The sequence below is a fragment of the Neovison vison genome, chromosome 12 (assembly GCF_020171115.1).
Source record: "Neovison vison isolate M4711 chromosome 12, ASM_NN_V1, whole genome shotgun sequence".
In the NCBI taxonomy this organism is placed as follows: domain Eukaryota; kingdom Metazoa; phylum Chordata; class Mammalia; order Carnivora; family Mustelidae; genus Neogale; species Neogale vison.
In genome coordinates this window covers 36849445-36869396 of record NC_058102.1, presented here as the reverse complement: position 1 = coordinate 36869396, position 19952 = coordinate 36849445, and the positions used below count along the sequence as shown (strand labels likewise).

The 19952-nt window shown below is 35.4% G+C and overlaps 1 protein-coding gene across 8 annotated transcripts in view; it reads left to right on the top strand.

The window, feature by feature from the left end:
- Nucleotides 1–19952, top strand: part of METTL25 (methyltransferase like 25) — a 143082-nt gene that overhangs the window by 65778 nt on the left and 57352 nt on the right. For all 8 annotated transcript variants that reach the window (XR_006381376.1, XR_006381374.1, XR_006381373.1 and 5 more), the window contains exons 6-8: nt 792–886; nt 4497–4526; nt 9401–9474. Coding sequence is in view for 3 of the 8 variants with exons in the window: in XM_044228319.1 (XP_044084254.1) it covers nt 792–886; nt 4497–4526; nt 9401–9474 (199 nt within the window). In the remaining 5 variants the exon portion in view is untranslated. The remainder of the gene's footprint in view (nt 1–791; nt 887–4496; nt 4527–9400; nt 9475–19952) is intronic.

Here is a 19952-nt window from a genome sequence, read left to right as displayed (position 1 = left end):
ACTTTTTAACCTAAGTTCTCACAGTCTTGATAAATTTAAGCTCTTATTTTTTAGGCTTCAATTTAAAAAAGAAATTTGTTTTCCGTTTCAAAATCCCTGTGTAATTAGTAGTGCTGCATTAAGGGTTTGAACATCAGCAGATTGCATTTGCAACTCTGTGAGTTAGGCAAAAGATATGTGTGATTAAGCAGTGAATGTTGATTTTTGTTGTTGTTAGTTAAACCATATATGCAACTGAGCCAAACTGCTTCACAATTGAAAATATTACAGCCTGTTAATATAATGAAGAAAGAAGAGCTTATACAGCTGCTCTTTTCCTGGAAAGTGAATATAGCGGCTGAAAAAAAATTGAGGTTTCATCATTATTAGGGATAAATTAATATTGTTCTATAATAAATTACCACATGTCATTTAATAAATCATTTTTTTAGAAAGTCAGTTCAGCAGTAAACATCCAGTATCTCATTACTTATTTCCTGTAGTTACACTGAACATGAAGAGTACTTCCATTTTAAATTGCTTCTGCTAAATCTTAGAAAAATAATTTTGGCAATTTGGTTAGTATCAGACCTAAAGCTTAAACACAAAACAGCTGTTGTTGAAAATACCACTTTCATAACATTAATATGCTTTCAATTAACAGATTGGAATGAACTGTTAAACATTACTACCTCCTTGTTTAACTACTGTTTGATTCTCAATGACTGCTTTTCTTTCTCAATAGATTGTTTACTTTAACTGAAAGAGGAAGAATCTTATTTAAATAATCCATATTTTTCCCCCATCTGCAGAAAGTACCCAAGAAAAATGGGGATTTCCAATGTGCCAGTATTTAAAGGAAGAGAGATGGTGCTGTGGTCGTAATGCCAGAATGTCAGCATGTTTGGTATGATTATGTTTTTTTCTGGACTAAGAGCTTTATCCAGATGTTGAGGAATTTATTATTGTTGGCTAATATCATGAATTAAATGCCAAGTTTTGCAGAGCATCATTATTAATACTTTTGTGCATTGCAAATTTTAAGAAAAAAATGACTTGCCCTTCCAACATTATCTACTACTTTACAGTTGGTAGCAGTTTATCATTATACTTTTTTACTTATAATTTTTATATATAATTACTTTAATTATCATAGATAATATACCAGCTACCAAGTATTAAATACAGAATTAGTTCAGTGCTTTATTCACAGTTCTGTGCTATGTTTGTGTGTGTTTGTAGTAGATCATTTGGTCCCTTAATTTTTTATAGAATGGGAAAAATATTAATAAGCTATCTGGAATATGAAGCAACTATCTACTTAAATAAAACTTTTAAAGTGCCTAATTTGGCTAATGCCCTTAGACCTAGAACACTTTAGCATGTGGTATTCTCTGTTCGTGGGCCTATATTAGTTTACAAAGGATAAAAGCAAGTTAAAAAGTGTAAGTTATTTTTTATCATGAGAAATTTAAAATATGGCTAGTTAATAATGTAGTGTCCAGTCCCAAGATAAATTAATTTCTGTGGCCATTATTTTTATTCCAGTCACACAGCAATATAAAAAATAGTACACTAGTGTTCTAGGTCATGGATCCTAGAATTAATTTAGAAATCTATTTATGCTCAAATAATAATTTTTGTAAATCTTCTTAAATTGCTTTTCTTCGAAATTGTATTGTTCTTTCATTGTGTCTGTTAGTGGTATTTGTTCCGGATCATGTATTTGTGACAGGTCATTCTTGGAATTACTTTGGTTCTAAGAATGCTGGCAACCAGGATTATACCCTTCAGGCAAGAAATTAAAATAGCCTCTCCTGGGACACCTGCGTGGTTCAGTCAGTTAAGCATCTGCCTTTGGTTCAGGTCATGATCCCAGGGTTCTAAGATCCAGTCCCACATCAGGCTTCTTGCTCAGTGGCTGCCTGCTTCTCCCCCTGCTTGTGCTCTCTCTCACTGACAAGTGAGTGAATAAAATCTTTAAAAAATAAAAAAAAAAAATAAAAAATAAAATGAAATAGGCTTTCCTAGGGAATCTCACAAGACTAAGGGAAAAGACCTAATGATATTGGCATCAGGGATTTTACAGTAAAGCAGGACGTATGTCACCTTTATGATGAAGCCCACAATTAACAGTCCTCACTCAAAAGCATAATACCTCTAATCAGGTTTATGATACCCCCATTTTAATTATCAGCAGAGAGCCAAAAATCACTAGGTGTCTAAAGAAAGTCTAACATGAAAGAACAGAGATCAGGTAAGCAGAAGAAAAGAAACTTGGAGGAAATGAAGACTAAATAAAATAAAATAATGTAAAATAACTATTAATATCTCTTAGATAAAAGAATATACTGCATTCACAAAACAAAAATGGTTTCTATGAAAATAAACATTCAAAAGAACAAAATGAAGCATTTTGAAAAATGAATTTTAGAATATAGAATGTATAGACCACACCACTTAATAACTTTTCCTGACTAATGTCCGCTTCCTATGGAATGCCCCTCTCCTTGGCTCCATCCCAGTCCCTAGCTACCTTGGCCTCTTTTTTGGAGTCCAAGAAACAGGTTTTTTTGGTGCATTTTTTTATTGCCTTTTGCACCATACCTGACCTTTTCCACAAGTAATCAAAACCTGGGGGGGGGGGTAAAAAAGAGAGAAAGAGACCTTTCTGGTGACACTTTGAGATAAATTGTTAAGGCTGCTCACCAGAGATAAAATTTTAATTAGATTAGAATAATCCTGTCAACATACTTTAACCCTGATAAAACTGCAAAATATTGTAGATTAGTATGATATGAACACTTGGGTTTATTTTCTTCATTATCTTTATTTATTGGCCAAGAAAAATATTGTTTGCAAGAAACTTCTTATCACCTACCTGGTTATCTTTTATTATGTCATCATAATTTATCGTTTGTATTTCTAAAATCCCTCATCAGCAACACATACTAAAAGTAGTCTTGTTATTGACTACTTTTAACTAGTTATACTTATCTAAAAGCAGATATTCTTACCAACACCAAGCAACTTACTAAAATTCTTGTTTCTTTATTCAATTCAGTCTTTTAGCAAAAGCTCTAACACAAAAATCTATCTGAAATGAGCACAAACAGTACTGTAAATGAAAATCAGTGTTTTCTTCAATAATAAATTTATTCTGGGCCTCTTGCTGTTTAATTTAATAAGAGAATTATATAGTGTCTTTCGCCTGTATTCATAAATCTGTGGCTCTAGATGTTCAGTGAAGGTATCCTTCAAATCAATGGAAAAATTGCCTTTTTTTTCTTTGAACACTTTCTGTGAAGCAACTTTTTATACAATGAACTCATTTTCTCACTAAATCTTCATAGTGCGAGGGCAGGAGAAGTTAATCAGGGTTTAAAGAACAAGTTTTTGCCTCCTGCTCACTGCTAACTAGCTATACAACTTGTGGCGAGTACTTTACCTTGTCAGTGAGCTTGTACAGCTGCAAAAATTGTACTTACACAGGATAATCTGTAAATTGGTTTCAGAAGTATATCATTCAGCTCTATCTTATAAGTATTATTTATGAGGAATAGCAATCTGAAGCAAAAATGAGTATTTTAAAATTGAATAGGAAATATATGCAGATCTACTTTATTTTACTACTTTGTGTTTGAAATATTTTGATTAGATTTTTAAAAGAAAGTTAAATATTAACATATCTTAATCTAATTCAGTTATAAAACTATGTAAGTGTGGAGATGTGTGTCTCTTAAAAAAATGAAAGTTTTAGAAGCCTCTATTCCGTATTTAAATTATGGCAAGTCTTTCATATATCTCTTTCATATGTGTTGCATTATGAGTATTTATTAGAAATATTAAGAAACATTTTCTAAAAATGTTCTGGATCTTAAATATAAATATAAAACTATCTATATATAAAATTGTAAAAATATGTATTATTTGTTTTACTGGGCACTTGAACATATGCGAACTTGATTTGAATTTACAGACCAGGCAGATCCCAGCTATACATACTTCACTGAACTAAGTTTTCAACTACATTCTGTTCAATATAACCATATATAATAAAATATGAAACATGTTTATAAAATAATTAGATGAAAATAAGTTTAAAATAATATGTAAACATATATATATACACACACATACACATACATACATAATAATAGCTTTGGATTAAAAAATAGTAGTTTTGGATTTATTTGATTGTTTTAACTAAACTAAAAGTTATTTCATTTCTTTTCTGTTTTCTTATTTTTTCTAAAATTCAAGGAGTGTATATAGTTGAGGTGTGTTTGTGCTTGTGTACATGACACACACCTATTATAAATCAACCCTAAATTATACAAGTAAACCAGTTAACAATGTTAATGACATTAACATTTTTAAATGTATAAACTTACATATTGTCACTTAATTAATCTTTTTAAGTGTCACTTTTATAAGCCCTTATATAATGTGTTTATAAGTCTTATAAGGTAAGACTAAAAATATGAGCAGTCTCTGTCTTATTTTTTTCTCCAAAGGCATTGGAACGAGTTGCAGTTGGGCAAGGGGTAAGTAAGAATGCTTACTCTAATACAACAGATGGACATGATAGTTTTCTTAAAGACTCTGTACATGACCTGCTGATGACCTTAAAACCCGATGACTTTTAATAAATATCACCTCTTCTTTCACCTCTTCATATTCAAATGTATACATTTTCTATAAGTTTACTTTAAAAGCGAAGTGAACTTTCAGAAAAAGTAAATTGAACTTTTAAGAAAACTTCTACATTATATTCTTGTACTAATGTCTCATTTCTTCATAATATACTAAACAGTCTATAAATATTTCTAAAGACTGCTGTTGCTAACTATTAGGCTTTTATGGACTTAGTTCAAGAGGTATATATGGAATAGCATTCAGTTCATTATTTACCTATAGTCCAAAACACACATTTTGTTGTTGTTTAACTTTTTTTCCTTGATTAATCACTAGTTGAAATAGCCAAGTGGGCTTGTACATACAAAAGGAAGTTAAAAGTCTCCCCAGAATATCCATGTAATTGCCTTATCCTCTACATTATAATTCATGAAATGTACTAAGAATTTCTAAAAAATTTTTAAGAGTTCTTTTTAAACTCTTCACAAGAGTTTTCTTGTTGGACCTAAATTTTAGAAATCAGTATTTTGCTTTTTTAAAAAAGATCATTAATGTAAATTTGAATTTTTTAAAATAATAATTTGAAAATGACAACAGCAACAAATACCATTTACTGAGTACTTACTGGGCACAATGCTAAGAACTTTAAAAAAATGTACTCGTAATACATATCTAAAAGTTGATAAAAACTTATTTTTAAAGGCATTAGAGCATATTTAGGTGTGTGGGCTTTAGTCTCAAACTCCTGGTATATTGCCTATCAACCTGGTGGTTCCTTAGGAATATAGAAGAGGAAAGAGCCTTTATCATAATAATGTTCCTGTGCATTTTTGTGATGTTTTTCAATTTCCCAAGTGCTTACTCATGTTTACAGTCAATCTTATAAGTTGAGTATTATCCCAAACTTGCATGAGAACATGATACACAGCAGAAGTTTAATAGTGCATTCTACCTCCCTTAATTAATTGCAGAGTCACTGACTTCTGGCTTAGTGCCCTTTCCACTAGACCTGTAAAATGCATGCCTAAGATAATATACTTTAAGGATGTGCTCTTTTTGCTCCCTCCTATTTAAGATGCATTAAAGTGTTAAGTTGATTTATCACTTATGAAGGAAAGAAAGCAAACTCTGAGCCACATCCAGTTTATTCTTGAAATAGTCAGACACACAGTGCGGGGGAGATGTTGATTCCATTCCCGCTTACCCCGCTCCATCTTTACCAGGGTGGGTAGTCCTAGTTATTCTAGGAATGCACATTTGAAGGTACTTCATAACTCTCTTCCCTTTTTCTTAGGAAATAGCTGTAAAGCTCTTAATTACTCAGGATAACTTGGGAATGACGATTTAGTCTATCCTGTTTGTATTTCTGTATGCATTTCTGTGTGATCTCTTATTTAAATGCATTTCTTGGGGTTGTTGGGTTTTGGGTTTTTTTGGTTTTTTATTTGGTCATCTTCAACCAGTTTTTAATGACAGTATAAATATATATTTATTTCTAAATTGTCTTGATGCTGTTTATGTAATTTTTTCTTGAAGGTGGTGAATGAAAAGCTTTAATATTTTTTTAAGATTCTATTTATTTATATGACAGAGAGAGAAAGGTCACAAGTAGGCAGAGAGGCAGGCAGAGAGGGGGAAGCAGGCTCCCTGCTGGGCAGAGAGCCCAATGCAGGGTTCCATCCCAGGACCCTGAGATCATGACCTGAGTGGAAGGCAGAGGCTTAAAGCACTGAGCCACCCAGGTGCCCTGGAAAGCTTTATTTTTAAGAGTTTTTTTTTTTTTTTTTTTTTTGGTTTTTGTTTTTAGAGAGAAAGAGAGAGTGGATGGAAGGGGAGGGGGGAGAAAGAATCCTTAAGCTGGTTCCCCACTGAGCATGGAGCTGGACAAGGGGCGCAATCTCAGGACCCTGAGATCATGACCTGAGCCGAAGTCGAGTCACCCCTTAAAGACTGAGCCACGAAGGCACACCATATTTTTAAGAGGTTTTTTCCCCAAATGAAGTGCATAATAAAACTAATGATACCTCATCCCTGCTCAAGTGTCCAAGAGGCAAAAGAGCATCATGGCTTGGTACAGGGACATCTGAGCTAGGCTTCTTCAGTTCAAATACTAGCTTGACTATTTTTAGACTTGCATATAATATTTACATAAAATTAAACTTCCTATTTATTAGATAGCTAACCATATAAAAATTAAGAACTTTGTAAGCCATTTATAATACTGATGCTAATATTTTACTTCATGTAATGTATTTCCCAGAATGCCTTGAATATCAATAGAATAATAGGTGTTAATGTATGAAAGGAGATTTCAGCATTTTTGTGAGAAAACTGAAGGGATTTGGGGAAAGTGAGGAACAGATGATAGAGATTTTTGGTACTACAAAAAAGAATTACTTAAAGTGAAAAAATGCCAAATGAAAAGTATATCCAGAGATGGGAAATTTAGAATGAAATGTTTTGGAGCATGTTTGGAGAATGAAAAAAAACTTTAGAAATTAGTTTGTCTTAAGTCAAGGAGTGGTATTTAGAAAGAAATTTTATATAAGAAGTGTATCTTTTGAAGGATATAAATTTTATAGTGGGCACTCAAGTATGTGTGTATATCTGCTGTTAGTGTGTTATTTTAGGAGCTGAATTGGAGACTGTGGTATTTCTAACCCCATTTATGACTAGAATCACCCTCTCCCCACTATTCCCACCATCCATAAAGGATATACCATGTGTTCTTTCCAAGTGTCTTATCAAGATCCTGCAAGTCAGACATTGCCCAGTGACTTAAGAAGGCAGTGCCATTAGGTGAAGAGCGGAGAAATAATAAGGTTGACTCTCAACTCCTCAACTTGTGTTTTTTTGTAGTTTCAGCACCAGGGGCCCACAGTGTAGGAACTTGAGGTAAGGTGAGTGGAGAGGCAGTAGGGTTTCTGCCTGAGCACACAGGCAAGATTTTATTTTGTGCTTAACTCCATTGGAATCCAAGCGATAAAAATAACAGTTTTGTGCTCTGAAGGAGACTAGAACTTACAAAAGGATAACTAAGAAAATATATACTGAGCTCTGTCTTTAAAACTTTAAGAGTTGGGGCAACTGGGTGGCTCAGTGGGTTAAAGCCTCTGCCTTTGGCTCAGGTCACGATCCCAGGATCCTGGGATCGAGCCCCGCATCGGGCTCTCTGCTCAGCGGAGAGCCTGCTCTCCCCTCTCTCTCTGCCTGCCTCTCTGCCTACTTGCGATCTCTGTCTGTCAAATAAATAAATAAAATCTTAAAAAAAAAAAAACTTTACGAGTCACTGCACAGTATGGAAGTATGGAGTTTTCACCTTAATAGTCTCATCAGAACCATTCAATATTGTTGACCTCCCTCTATTCTGGCTCATTTTTCTTTTCTTTTCTGTTTTCTTACCTTTTCTTTCTTTCTTTTTTTTTTTTTTTTTTTTTTTTTTTTTTAGTAACTTGGCATGGAACCAGAGTTCTTGCTGATCTTGATATTTCTTTTTTTTTTTTTAATTTTACTATGTTATGTTAGTCACCATACAGTATTTGATACTTTATATTGGATTTATTTATACTGTCAGTATTAGGAGGTCTGTGGGGATGTGGTTGGAGTTTGGGTGACTTTTGTAGTTTTTTAGTTTGATTACCACTTCCATTTTTTTCAGTGAAGTGTTTTATGTTATGTATAATACCTTTTTTTTTAACCTCTGCTTCTTCAGAAATACCATCATTCACTGGAACCTTTCTCTTCTACCATACCCTCTTCCCTTTGGAAAACCTTCACGGACACCTGATCCTAACCTTTCCAAAGAACAAAAAATATGCCCTTTCAAACTCTAGAGTAGCCAGTGCTATGACCTTTCAGACCTCAGACATATTTTTAGAATGTCCTTAGTTAGAATAGTACCTTCTCTTTCAGGTGTGAATTCTAAGTGATACTATCTCTGTTCTACCGCCATTAGGACAAATCCGTGTTCTCTTCTCTTGTGCACGTATGCTCCCTGACTGCTCTCTTACAGGCTCCAGAAATGATTTGGCAATCCTGAAAGTTTATTTCCACATTTTATTTTTTTTAATTTTTATTAACATATAATGTATTATTTGCCCCAAGGGTACAGGTCTGTAAATCATCAGGCTTATACATTTCACAGCACTCATCATAGCATATACCCTCCCCAATGTCCATAATCCCAACACCCTATCCCTATCCCCCTAACCCCCAGCAACCCTCAGTTTGTTTTGTGAGATTAAGAGTGTCTTATGGTTTGTCTCCCTCCCGATCCCATCTTGTTTCCTTTTTTCCGTCCCTACCCCCCAAAACCCTCTGCCCTGCCTCTCAAATTCCTCATATCAGAGAGATCATATGATAATTTTCTTTTTCTGACTGACTTATTTCACTGAACATAATACCCTCTAGTTCCACCCACGTTGTTGCAAATTGGAAGATTTCATTTCTTTTGATGGTTGCATAGTATTCCATCGTATTTCCACATTTTAAATTGAACGGCACTCCATTTGAGCCATTAGCTCATTTTTCTTTAATTTTGTTTTTTCTTCCTCATTCACTGCCATTTCTCTTATAGTTTCTTCTATTTTCCTGCAGAATCACTTCCTTAGTGAGTATTAGTCTCAGGGTTTTAATGTAACTTAGAATAGAAAAATTTTTAAAGTGTCCTCTGTTTTGCAACAAAGTCAGGTTTCTAACATTCACTTATGGTCCTGATTCTCTAGTATTGATTCGATTTATGTTTTTTGTTTCTCGTGCTCACATGTATTTACATTTTTTTCAGCTGCCTACTGAATCTCTCTTCTATCGAGCTGTCCTTCAGGATATTATTAAAGAATGTTACGGCATCACCAAATGGTATGAAAATTTTAATAAGAGTAACCGTGTTGTCTTGTAAGTGAAGTGACTTTTAGCCCAGGTGAATTTATTCAGGGTCTCTGTTACTGGTAGAAGAAGCTTTGAATCTGAGCATAATGTCAGTAGTAATAAAGAAGTATGCAGCAACTGTATCTTAGGTTAATCATTATTAAAGTGGGGGCTCTAATGATTCCTTTTTGTTCTGAAAAGTTGGTGTCATGATAAAGTAGTCTGTGTCTATTGTAATTTAGAATTTTAGAAGCACTGAAATGTTATATGTAAGTAATTCATTGTATAGGCAAAGAATCAGGGATGGGAGAATTTTTCCATAATACATTGGTTCAGTAACTGTTATACTCAAGCTTACATTTGCAATTCTGGCAAATTTCAACAATATGCTCTTGCTAATTACAATTTTAGGATTCTGATAACCATTTGGTTGCAATAGGATTACTCTTCAAGTTAAAATAGGACAATTTGGGGGCACCTGGGTGGCTCAGTCGTTAAGCATCTGCCTTTGGCTCAGGTCATGATCCCAAGGTCCTGGGATTGAGCCCCACATCAGGTTCCCTGCTCGGTGGCAAGCCTTCTTCTCCCTCTCCCTCTGCTGCTCCTCTTGCTTGTGTTCCCTCTCTCGCTGTGTCTCTCTCTGTCAAATAAATAAAATCTTTAAAAAATAAAATAAAATAAAATTGGACAATTTTAAGGTTCTCGAAAACAAATTCGTACCTATTAACAGAGATAGAAACTACTTTTAGATTAGTTATTATTTCTCTGTAAGAGAAAAAATAACCTTTTTTTACTGATACAGACTCCACGTTCTTTCCCATGTTTACCAATCTTCAGAATTGTCTACAAGTGAATTTCTTATGCTTTCCTGCGAAGTAGTTCTTTCTCTGGAGTTCACCACAAGATATCAGCCTGCTTGAAAAAAGTTATGTAATTTTGCAAATTTATGTCCACTCAAATATTGACTGCCTGCCTCTTTTGAGACCTCAAATCTCTTTATAATTTTTTTATTCTCCTAATGACAACTTAAAATTGTCTCCATTCTTTTGTGAATCTTTCTTCTCACTTGAAAATTGAACACCCTCCAGCCCTCCATGTTCCTGCCTTCTTTTACTACTCAGAAGATAGATAATATGTATTATAAGACTTCTTTCATTCCAGAGCCTGACTGACCTTTTGGTCACATTTGACCATTTGATAATTGGTTTTTTTCCAAACGCTTGTCCTCCTTCTCTTCCATTAAGTTGCATTCTGAGTTTCTTTTTCCTGCTGTGCACAGTCTTCTATTTAATGAAAGATTCTTCCTCTTACTTGTCTCCTATGTATAGCTATACATTCTCTAATATATATATTTTTATTATGTTATGTTAGTCTTTCATTACAGTCCATCATTAGTTTTTGATGTAGTGTTCCATGATTCATTGTTTGTGTATAACACCTAGTGCCCCCATGCAATACATGCCCTCCTTATACCTATCACCAGGCTAACCTATCCCCCGACCCCTCTCCTCTCCAAAACCCTCAGTTTGTTTCTTGGAGTCCATAGCCTCTCATCATTCATCTCCCCTTCGGATTTCCCCCCTTCATTTCTCCCTTCCTTCTCCTAATGCCCACCATGCTATTTGTTATGTTCCACAAATAAGTGAAACTGAATGATAATTGACTTTCTCTGCTCCACTTATTTCACTTAGCATAATCTTCTCCAGTCCCATCCATGTTGATGCAAAAGTTGGGTATTCATCCTTTCTGATGGCTGAGTAATATTCCATTGTATATATGGACCACATCTTCTTTATCCATTCATGTATTGAAAGGCATCTTGGCTCTTTCCACAGTTTGGCTGTTGTGGGCATTACTACTATAAACATTGGGGTACATATGGCCCTTCTTTTCACTGCATCTGTATCTTTGAGGTAAATACCCAGCAGTGCAATTGCTGGGTCATAGGGTAGCACTATTTTTAATTTTTTGAGGAAAGGCCACACTGTTTTCCGAAGTGGCTATACCAGCTTGTATTCCCACTAACAGCCTAATAGAGTTTCCCTTTCTCCACAGACTCCAACACTTGTTGTTTCTTGCCTTTTCAATTTTTGCTGTTCTAACTAGTGTAAGGTGGTATCTCAATGTGATTTTGATTTGAATTTCCCTAATGACTGATAATGATGAACATTTTTTCATTTGTCTGTTAGCCATTTGTATGTCTTCTTTGGAGAAATGTCTGTTCATGTCTTCCGTCCATTTTTTTAACTTGGTTATTTGGTTTTGGGTGTTGAGTTTGAGAAGTTCTTTATAGATCCTGGATATCAGCCCTTTATCTGTAGTGTCATTTGCAAATACTGTCTCTCATTCTGTGGGTTGCCTCTTTGTTTTGTGGACTGTTTCCTTTGCTGTGCAGAAGGTTTTAAAGTTGATTTTCGCTTTTGTTTCCCTTTCCTTTGGAGATGTATCTTGAAAGAAGCCGTTGTGGCTGATGTCGAAGAGGTTACTGCCTATGTTCTACTCTAGGATTTTGATAGATCCCTGTCTCACACTGAGGTCTTTCATCCATTTTGAGTTTATCTTTGTGTATGGTGTAAGAGAATGGTCAAGTTTCATTCTTCTATACATTGCTATCCAATTTTCCCAGCACCATTTATTGAAGAGACTATCTTTTTTCCATTAGATATTTTTTCCTGTTTTGTCAAAGATTATTTGACCATGGAGTTGGGGGTCCATATCTCAGCTCTCTATTCTGTTCCATTGGTTTATGTGTCTTGTTGTGCCACTACCATGCTGTCTTGGTGGTCACAGCTTTGTAATATAGCTTGAAATCAGACAACATGATGCCCCCCAGCTTTGTTTTTCCTTTTCCACATTTCCTTGGTGATTCGGGGTCTTTTCTGTTTCCATACAAATGTTAAGATTGTTCCAGCACTTTGAAAAATGCTATTGGTATTTTGATCATGATGGCATTGAAAGTGTAGATTGCTCTGAGCAGCATTGACATTTTAACAATGTTTATTCTTCTGATCCATGAGCATGGAATGTTTTTCCATCTTTTTGTATCTTCTTCAGTCTCTTTAATGAGTGTTCTGTAGTTCTATAGTATAGTTCATATAGTATAGATCCTCTTTCTTTGGTTTATTTCAAGGTATCTTACATTTTTGGTGCTGTTGTAAATGGATCGATTCTCTAATTGCTCTTTCTACAGTTACATTTTTAACTTCTAAGAAATCAACTGATTTCTGTACATTGATTGTATCCTGCCACATTACTGAATTGCTGTATGAGTTCTAGTAATTTAGGGGTGAAGTCTTTTGGGTTTTCCACATAAAGTATCATGTTATCTGTGAAGAGACAGAGTTTGACTTCTTTGCAATCTGAATACCTTTTATTTCTTTTTGTTGTCTGATTGCTGTTGCTAGGACCTCTAGTACTATGTTGAATAATAGTGGCGAGAGTGGGCACCCTTGTCGTGTTCCTGATCTTAAGGGAAAAAGCTCTCCACTTTTCCCCATTGAGAACAATATTTGCTGTGGGTTTTTCATAAAACTTTTATGAAGTTGAGGAATGTTTCCTCTATCTCTGTATTCTGAATAGTTTTAATCAGGAAAGGATGCTGTATTTTGTCGGATGTTTTTTCTGTATCAATTGAGAGGACCATGTGGTTCTCGTCTCTTCTTTTATTTATGTGTTTTATCACATTGATTGATTTGCAAACGTTGAACCACTTTTGCATCTCAGGGATAAATTCTACCTAGTCTGGTGGATAATCCTTTTAATGTACTGTTGGATCCTATCATCTAGGATTTTGTTGATAATTTTGGCATCCATATTCATCAAGGATATTCGTCTAAAATTCTCCTTTTTGATGGGGTCTTTTCCTGCTTTGGGGATCAAGGTAATGCTGGCCTCACAGAATGAGTCGGAAATTTTCTTTCTGTTTCTATTTTTTTAAACAGTTTCAGGAGAATAGAAATTATTTCTTCTACAAATGTTTGGTAGAATTCCCCAGGGAATCCATCAAGTCCTGGATTCTTGTCTTTTGGTAGATTTTTGATCACTGCTTCAATCTTGTTACTGGTTATTGGTCTATTCAGGTTGTTCATTTCTTCCTGTGTCAGTCTTGGTAGTTTATAGGTTTCTGGGACTGCATCCATTTCTTCCAGGTTGCTTAATTTATTGGCATATAGCAGTTGATAATAATTTCTGATAATTGTTTTTATTTTCTTGGTATTAGTCATGATCTCTCCCCCTTTTATTCATAATTTTATTAATTTGGGTCCTTTCTGTTTTCTTTTGGATAAGCCTGGCCAGTGGTTTATTGATCTTATTAATTCTTTCAAAGAACCAGCTTCTAGTCTTCTTGATGTGTTCTACTGTTTTCCAGTTTCTAATTCATTGATCTCTGCTCTATTCTTAATTATTTCCCTTCTTGGGTATGGGTTAGGCTTAATTTGTTGTTGATTCTCCAGATCTTTAAGGTGTAATGATAGTTTGTTTATTCGGGATTTTTCTGTTTTTTTGAGTGAGGCTTGGGTGGCTATGTGTTTCCCCCTTAGGACCACCTTTGCTGTATCCCATAGGTTTGGACTGATGTGTCTTTGTTCTCATTGGTTTCCATTAAGTTCTTCCTGATTTCCTGGTTAACCCAAACATTCTTGAGCAGAATGGTCTTTAGCTTCCAAGTGTTTGAATTTCTTCCAAACTTTTTCTTGTGATTGAGTTCCAGTTTCAAAGCATTGTGGTCTGAGAATATGCAGGGAATAATCTCAGTCTTTTGGTATACCTTGAGACCTGATATGTGACCCAGTATGTGGTCTGTTCTAGAGAAAGTTCCATGTGTGCTTGAATATTCTGCACACAAGGAACTTTGGGTGGAATATTCTGTATACATCTGTGAGGTCCATCTGGTCAAGTGTGTCATTCAAAGCTTTTGTTTCTTCGTTGATTTTCTGCTTAGATGATCTGTCTGTTGCTGAGAGTAATGTGTTGAGGTCTCCTACAATTAACATATTATTATCAGTATGTCTCTTTATTTTGGTTAACAGTTGGCTTATGTAGTTGGCTGCTCCCATGTTAGGGGCATAGATATTTACAATTGTTAGATCTTCTTGTTGGATAGACCCTTTAAGAATGGTATAGTATTCTTCTGTATCTCTAACTATAGTCTTTAGCTTAAAATCTAATGTCTGATGTAAGAATTGCTACCCCAGGTTTCTTTTGAGATCTGTTGGCATGAAAGATGGTTCTCCATCCCTTCACTTTAAGTCTGGATGTATCTTTAGCTTCAAAATGAGTCTCTTGTAGACAGCATATAAATGGGTCCTGTCTTTATCCAGTCTGCAACCCTCTGCCATTTTATGGGAGCATTTAGGCCTTTCACATTGAGAGTGATTATTGAAAGATACGATTTTATTGTCATCATGTTGCCTGTGAAGCCTTTGTTTCTATAGATTACGTTCTCTAATATTTTTATACTCAGTGCCTGTCTCTTAATATTTCCTCTTTCTCTTACAAGTTTCCCTCACAACTGATATCTTTTTTTTTTTTTTTTTAGATTTTATTTATTTATTTGACAGAGAGATCACAAGTAGGCAGAGAGGCAGGCGGCCGAGGGGGTGGGGAGCAGGCTCCCCGCCAAGCAGAGAGCCCGAAGCAGGCTTGATCTCAGGACCCTGAGATCATGACCCGAGCCAAAGACAGAAGCCCAACGCACTGAGCCACCCAGGCGCCCCCACAACTGATATATTGAATAAAGTATACATTCTTACCACTTTACTTAAGTACCTTACCAATACATCAGATTCAGCGTATCTGAAAGTCGACTCCCCACCATTTCTAGTCCTCTTTCTTTCTTATCTTGACTTCTTTTGTTAAACCTAGGAATGCCATGACCATTATCAAGCTTTATAAATCTCCGTTATATTTAATTTTATTCTTCCATCATCAGACCAAATAGTCTCATTACTTGCCAAGACTTACACATTGTTATTCTTTCAATCTGGCAACTAATTTTTTATATGACAGACAGCCTGTTAGGTTCTAGATCCATAGGATTTTTTTTTTCCCACAGAGAAGTACTTTGTATTCTAGTCAGGATAGCATGTGCAAAAGACAAAGACAGTGATAGAAATCCACTTCCAGTAATGACAGACTAGATCATTAGAATCCATCCTGAGAAAAGTAAAAAACATTGAAGGGGTATGTGTGTGTGTGTGTGTGTGTGTATTTGTTTTTAATTGGTTTGAGAACATCAAAGACCTATCAAGAGAGTTAAGAATTACAGGGCAGGGAGTGATTTCACCAAAATTGCAACATAGGTTGTTCCTCACTTTGTTCCCCCTCATGAGAACAACTAGCAGCTCTTAAAAAATATGACACCACTGAAAAAATCCTGGAACATGGGGGTGAGGCCAAAGCACCTCCCTGTACCTCAGAGACCAAGAGAGACTCATCAGAAGGGCAAGAGAAGCAGCTACATGTTGACTACATTGCTTCTCCCCTCAGGCCAGTGTAGCCAGCATATGTAGAGTTCTCCCCTGAGCCTCTCGTTCCTCCAGTAAGAAAAGAACCCAGGGGCACAGCCACCTGACCAGCATTGGGGGTTACTTTGTAAAAGCCCATATTCTGATCTTGCCCCACAGTTATTGCAGGGAAGTCTGTGGGGCTTAACCCCCTGATAAACTTACTGAGATGGAGAAGGAGGAAGGGGATTGCAATAGTCAGCGCATGGATATTGGCAGACCAGGTTCATACCTGTAGTGCCCAAGTAATAATCCCAATTGGTGGATTTGCTCATCTGCAGAACCAAGTCAAGGGCTCACTCTGACCAGGAAACTCAGTGGGATGCATGCACCTCTGACTGATTCATATCCTTGGATGAGAAGTTTTGCCATCTGTAGAGCCTGGTTTACCCCGTTGAGAGTATCTTTTAGTGCCATCTGACCATAAGTGTTGGTGATAATTTCTGGAAGCTCAGTGGCACTCCAGCCAGGAGACAGGCTGGCAGAGCTGATTAACCCCAGAGCAAATCCAGTACCAAGTATGAAGGATTGATTTATTAGGCACAGACAGGAAGATTAATTTGGCCAAGGGTTAAGGTAGCTCTCAGTCCCTCCCAACTGGAGAACCTATTCGGGAATAATAGAATATTGGAAAATTTGGAAAGTAGTTTGGAGTAGCCTCTTCCCTCTTGCCTAGTTAAGGGAGTTGACAGATAACATCACTGTGGAATGTGTCTTTTTGACCCATCTGAACAAAAGGGCTGGCAGCAGCTCCAGGAAGGTGTGTGGTCTAGCCATGCTTGAGTCTAGAGAAAGGCAAAGCCAGTAGTTTACAAAGCAAAGCAAGTGGCCCTCTTCAGCTAGGGAACTTGGGGTGTGGATTGGCTTGAGTTAAGACAGCAAAGAGCTTTCCCAACTTTAGAGAACACTGAATGGTAACCACTAAACCCCAGGGAACTCCAGAGCTCTCCCAACTTTAAAGTTGCTTCTCCCACTGCACCTGGTCAAGGAATCTAATTCATAGACCCACTCGTTGCTGAATACAGCCTTCAGCTTGTCCAACCAGGAAACACACAGAAAGCCACATAGCCCATTCAACAGCCCTACTTCTAGTGGCAATTGAACAGAGATTACTGCCCATGTCATCCTTTAGCTGCAGAATCAAACCAGTAACATCACCTGACCAGGGAATTCAGTGCACACTCTGGCTTGATTTGGGTCCTCAAACAATGAGCTATATAGGCCCTGGGTCTTATCCTGCTTCCCTGCCATGGCAAGGAAGTTAATGATAGCCCCATATACTATTAACCATCTATTTAGCATGACTAGAGAATCCAGGCAACCATTGAGTCCATTCCATAGCCTCATACAGTAGAGAACCAAGCATTTCTATTCAGCTATTCTCAAGCAGAGGCATACTCCCCATCCTCAGAGCTTGAATAGTTGCCTCACCCCAAAATAGACCATAATAGCAGTCCGTGCTACCTGTGGATGTTACCAGTAGACAAACCCAGAAAGCCAAATTGAGCTGAGTAATAAATGGTCTCTATCAAAGAAAATCTGTGAAGTGAAAGAGGAGCCCAATTACTTCAGTGCTCAAATACCAACATAAAGAATCAAGGGTCATGAAAAATCAGATAAATATACCACCAAAGGAAACTAGTAAAGTTCCAGTAAGTGATCTTAAAGAAATGAAGATCTAGCAAAAAAGAATTCAGAGTAATCCTCTTAAGGAAATCTAGTGAATTACAAGAAAACACAAACAAATAAAAAAAAATTCAAAATACAGTGCATGAACAAAATGAGAATTTTGACAAGGAAAAACCAGCCATTAAAAAAAAAAATCCTAGAGTTGAAAAGTACAGAAGACCCTTGAACAACATGGGTTTGAACTTCACAGATTCACTTACATACAGATTTTTTTTTATAATACAGTATAGTACTATAAACATATTTTCCTTATGACTTTCTTAATAACATTTTTTTCTCTAGCTTTATTATAAGAATATGGTACACAATACATATAAAATATGTATTGATCGACTGTTTATAAGTACGGCTTCAGTCAATAGTAGACTATTAGTAGTTATGTTTTAGGGGAATCAAAAGTTATACATGGATTTTCAACTACATGGAAGTTCAATATCCTTAACCCATGGCATTCAAGGGTCTACCGTATGATAATTGAATGGAAGAATTTCATAGAGAGTTTCAATAGTAAACTTGTTCATACAGAAGGAAGAATCAGTGACCTGGAGGATAAGGCATTAAAAACTACCCAGTCAGAGAAGCAAAAAGTGAAAAGAATGAAGAAACCCTATGGCAAAATGGGACACATTGAAAAGAAACAGTGTTAGTATTGTAAGAATTCCAGATCAGAAACAAAGGGGCAGAAAGTATATTTAAGGCAACAATGGCTGAAAACTTCTCGAACCTAGAGAGAGAAAAGGACATCCTGATCCCTAAGATCCAAGGAAATTCATATAAATTGAACCCAGGTGGCAGTACAAGACATAATTAAGTTGTCAAAAGTCAAAGACAAAGAATTTTAAGAGCAATAAGAGAAGAGAGGGGTTATATACAAGTTACAGCCTCTGATAAGAATGTTGGCAGATTTCTCAGAAACTTTTCAGGCTAAGAGAATGGAATGATGTATGGAAAATATTGAAAAAAAGAAAAGAATTGTGAAACAAGAATTCTATACCTAGAAAAGCTGTTCATCAGAAACAAAGAAGGGATCAAGTCTTTTCTGAACAAACAAAGCTGAAGGAGCTCTTTACCACTAGACTTGCCTCATAAGGAATGCTAAATAAGAGTTCTTTGAATGGAGGTATAGGAATATTAAATCATAAAAATATAGTATAAACCATTGATAATGATAAATATAATATAGTTATATAGTTTTATATATATATAATATATAGTTATATTCTGCAATATAGTAATAAAGGTGCATAGTTCACTTAAAACTCCAGTTTAAAAGTTTAAAAACTAACCACAACTACTATAATAATGTTATTAGTTACACAACATAAAAAGATTTAAATTGTAACAAAAGGAAAATGTATGTTGGGGAGAAGAAATGAAAGTTTAAACTTTGTGATTTCTATTGAAACTAAGTTGTTACCAATTTAAAATAGGGTGTTATAAGTTTAAGAGGTGTGTCGAGGTTTGTCACAGTAACCAGAAGGAAGAATCCTGTAATAATTGCATAAAAGAACACAATGAGGAATTCAAAGCATACAGATAACCAAAGACATCAAAACGAAAGACAACAGGAGAAAAAACAAGGAACAAAACAACCATAAAATGTCTACAAAACAACCATAATATGTTAACAAAATGTCAGTGGTAATTACCTGTCAGTAATTACTTTTGAGTGAACATGAGTGAAATTCTCCAATTGAATGAAAAATGGGTTAAATTCTCCAGTTGAAAAATATAGAGTAGTTTTCACTATTAAAAAAAACAAAAATAAGCCAAGATCCAACAAAATGTTGCCTATAAGAGATTCACTTTCACCTTAAAATACCCATAAACTGAATGAAGGGATGAAAAGATAATTCAAGCAAATAGTAATCAAAAGGAAGCAGAGGTAGCCATACTTATAACAGACAAAATAGACTTTAAAATAAAAATGGTAAAAATAGACACCCTCATTGTCACTTATATAATGATAAAAGATTTAACAGTTGTAAATCTTTTAAACCAAAAAGATTTAACAGTTGTAAATATTTATGTGCCCAATATTGGAGCACGTAAATATATAAAGCTAAAATTAACAGAGCTAAAAGGAAAAATGAATAGTAATACCAGAATAGTTAGAAACTTTTAACATCCCACTCTCAACACTGGCTACATCATTCAGACAGAGAAGCAATAAGAAAACAGAAGATTTGAACATTCTAGACCAAATGGACTTAACAGACGTGTATAGAACATTCTGTTCATCAATAGCAAAATACACATACTTTTCAAGTGCAC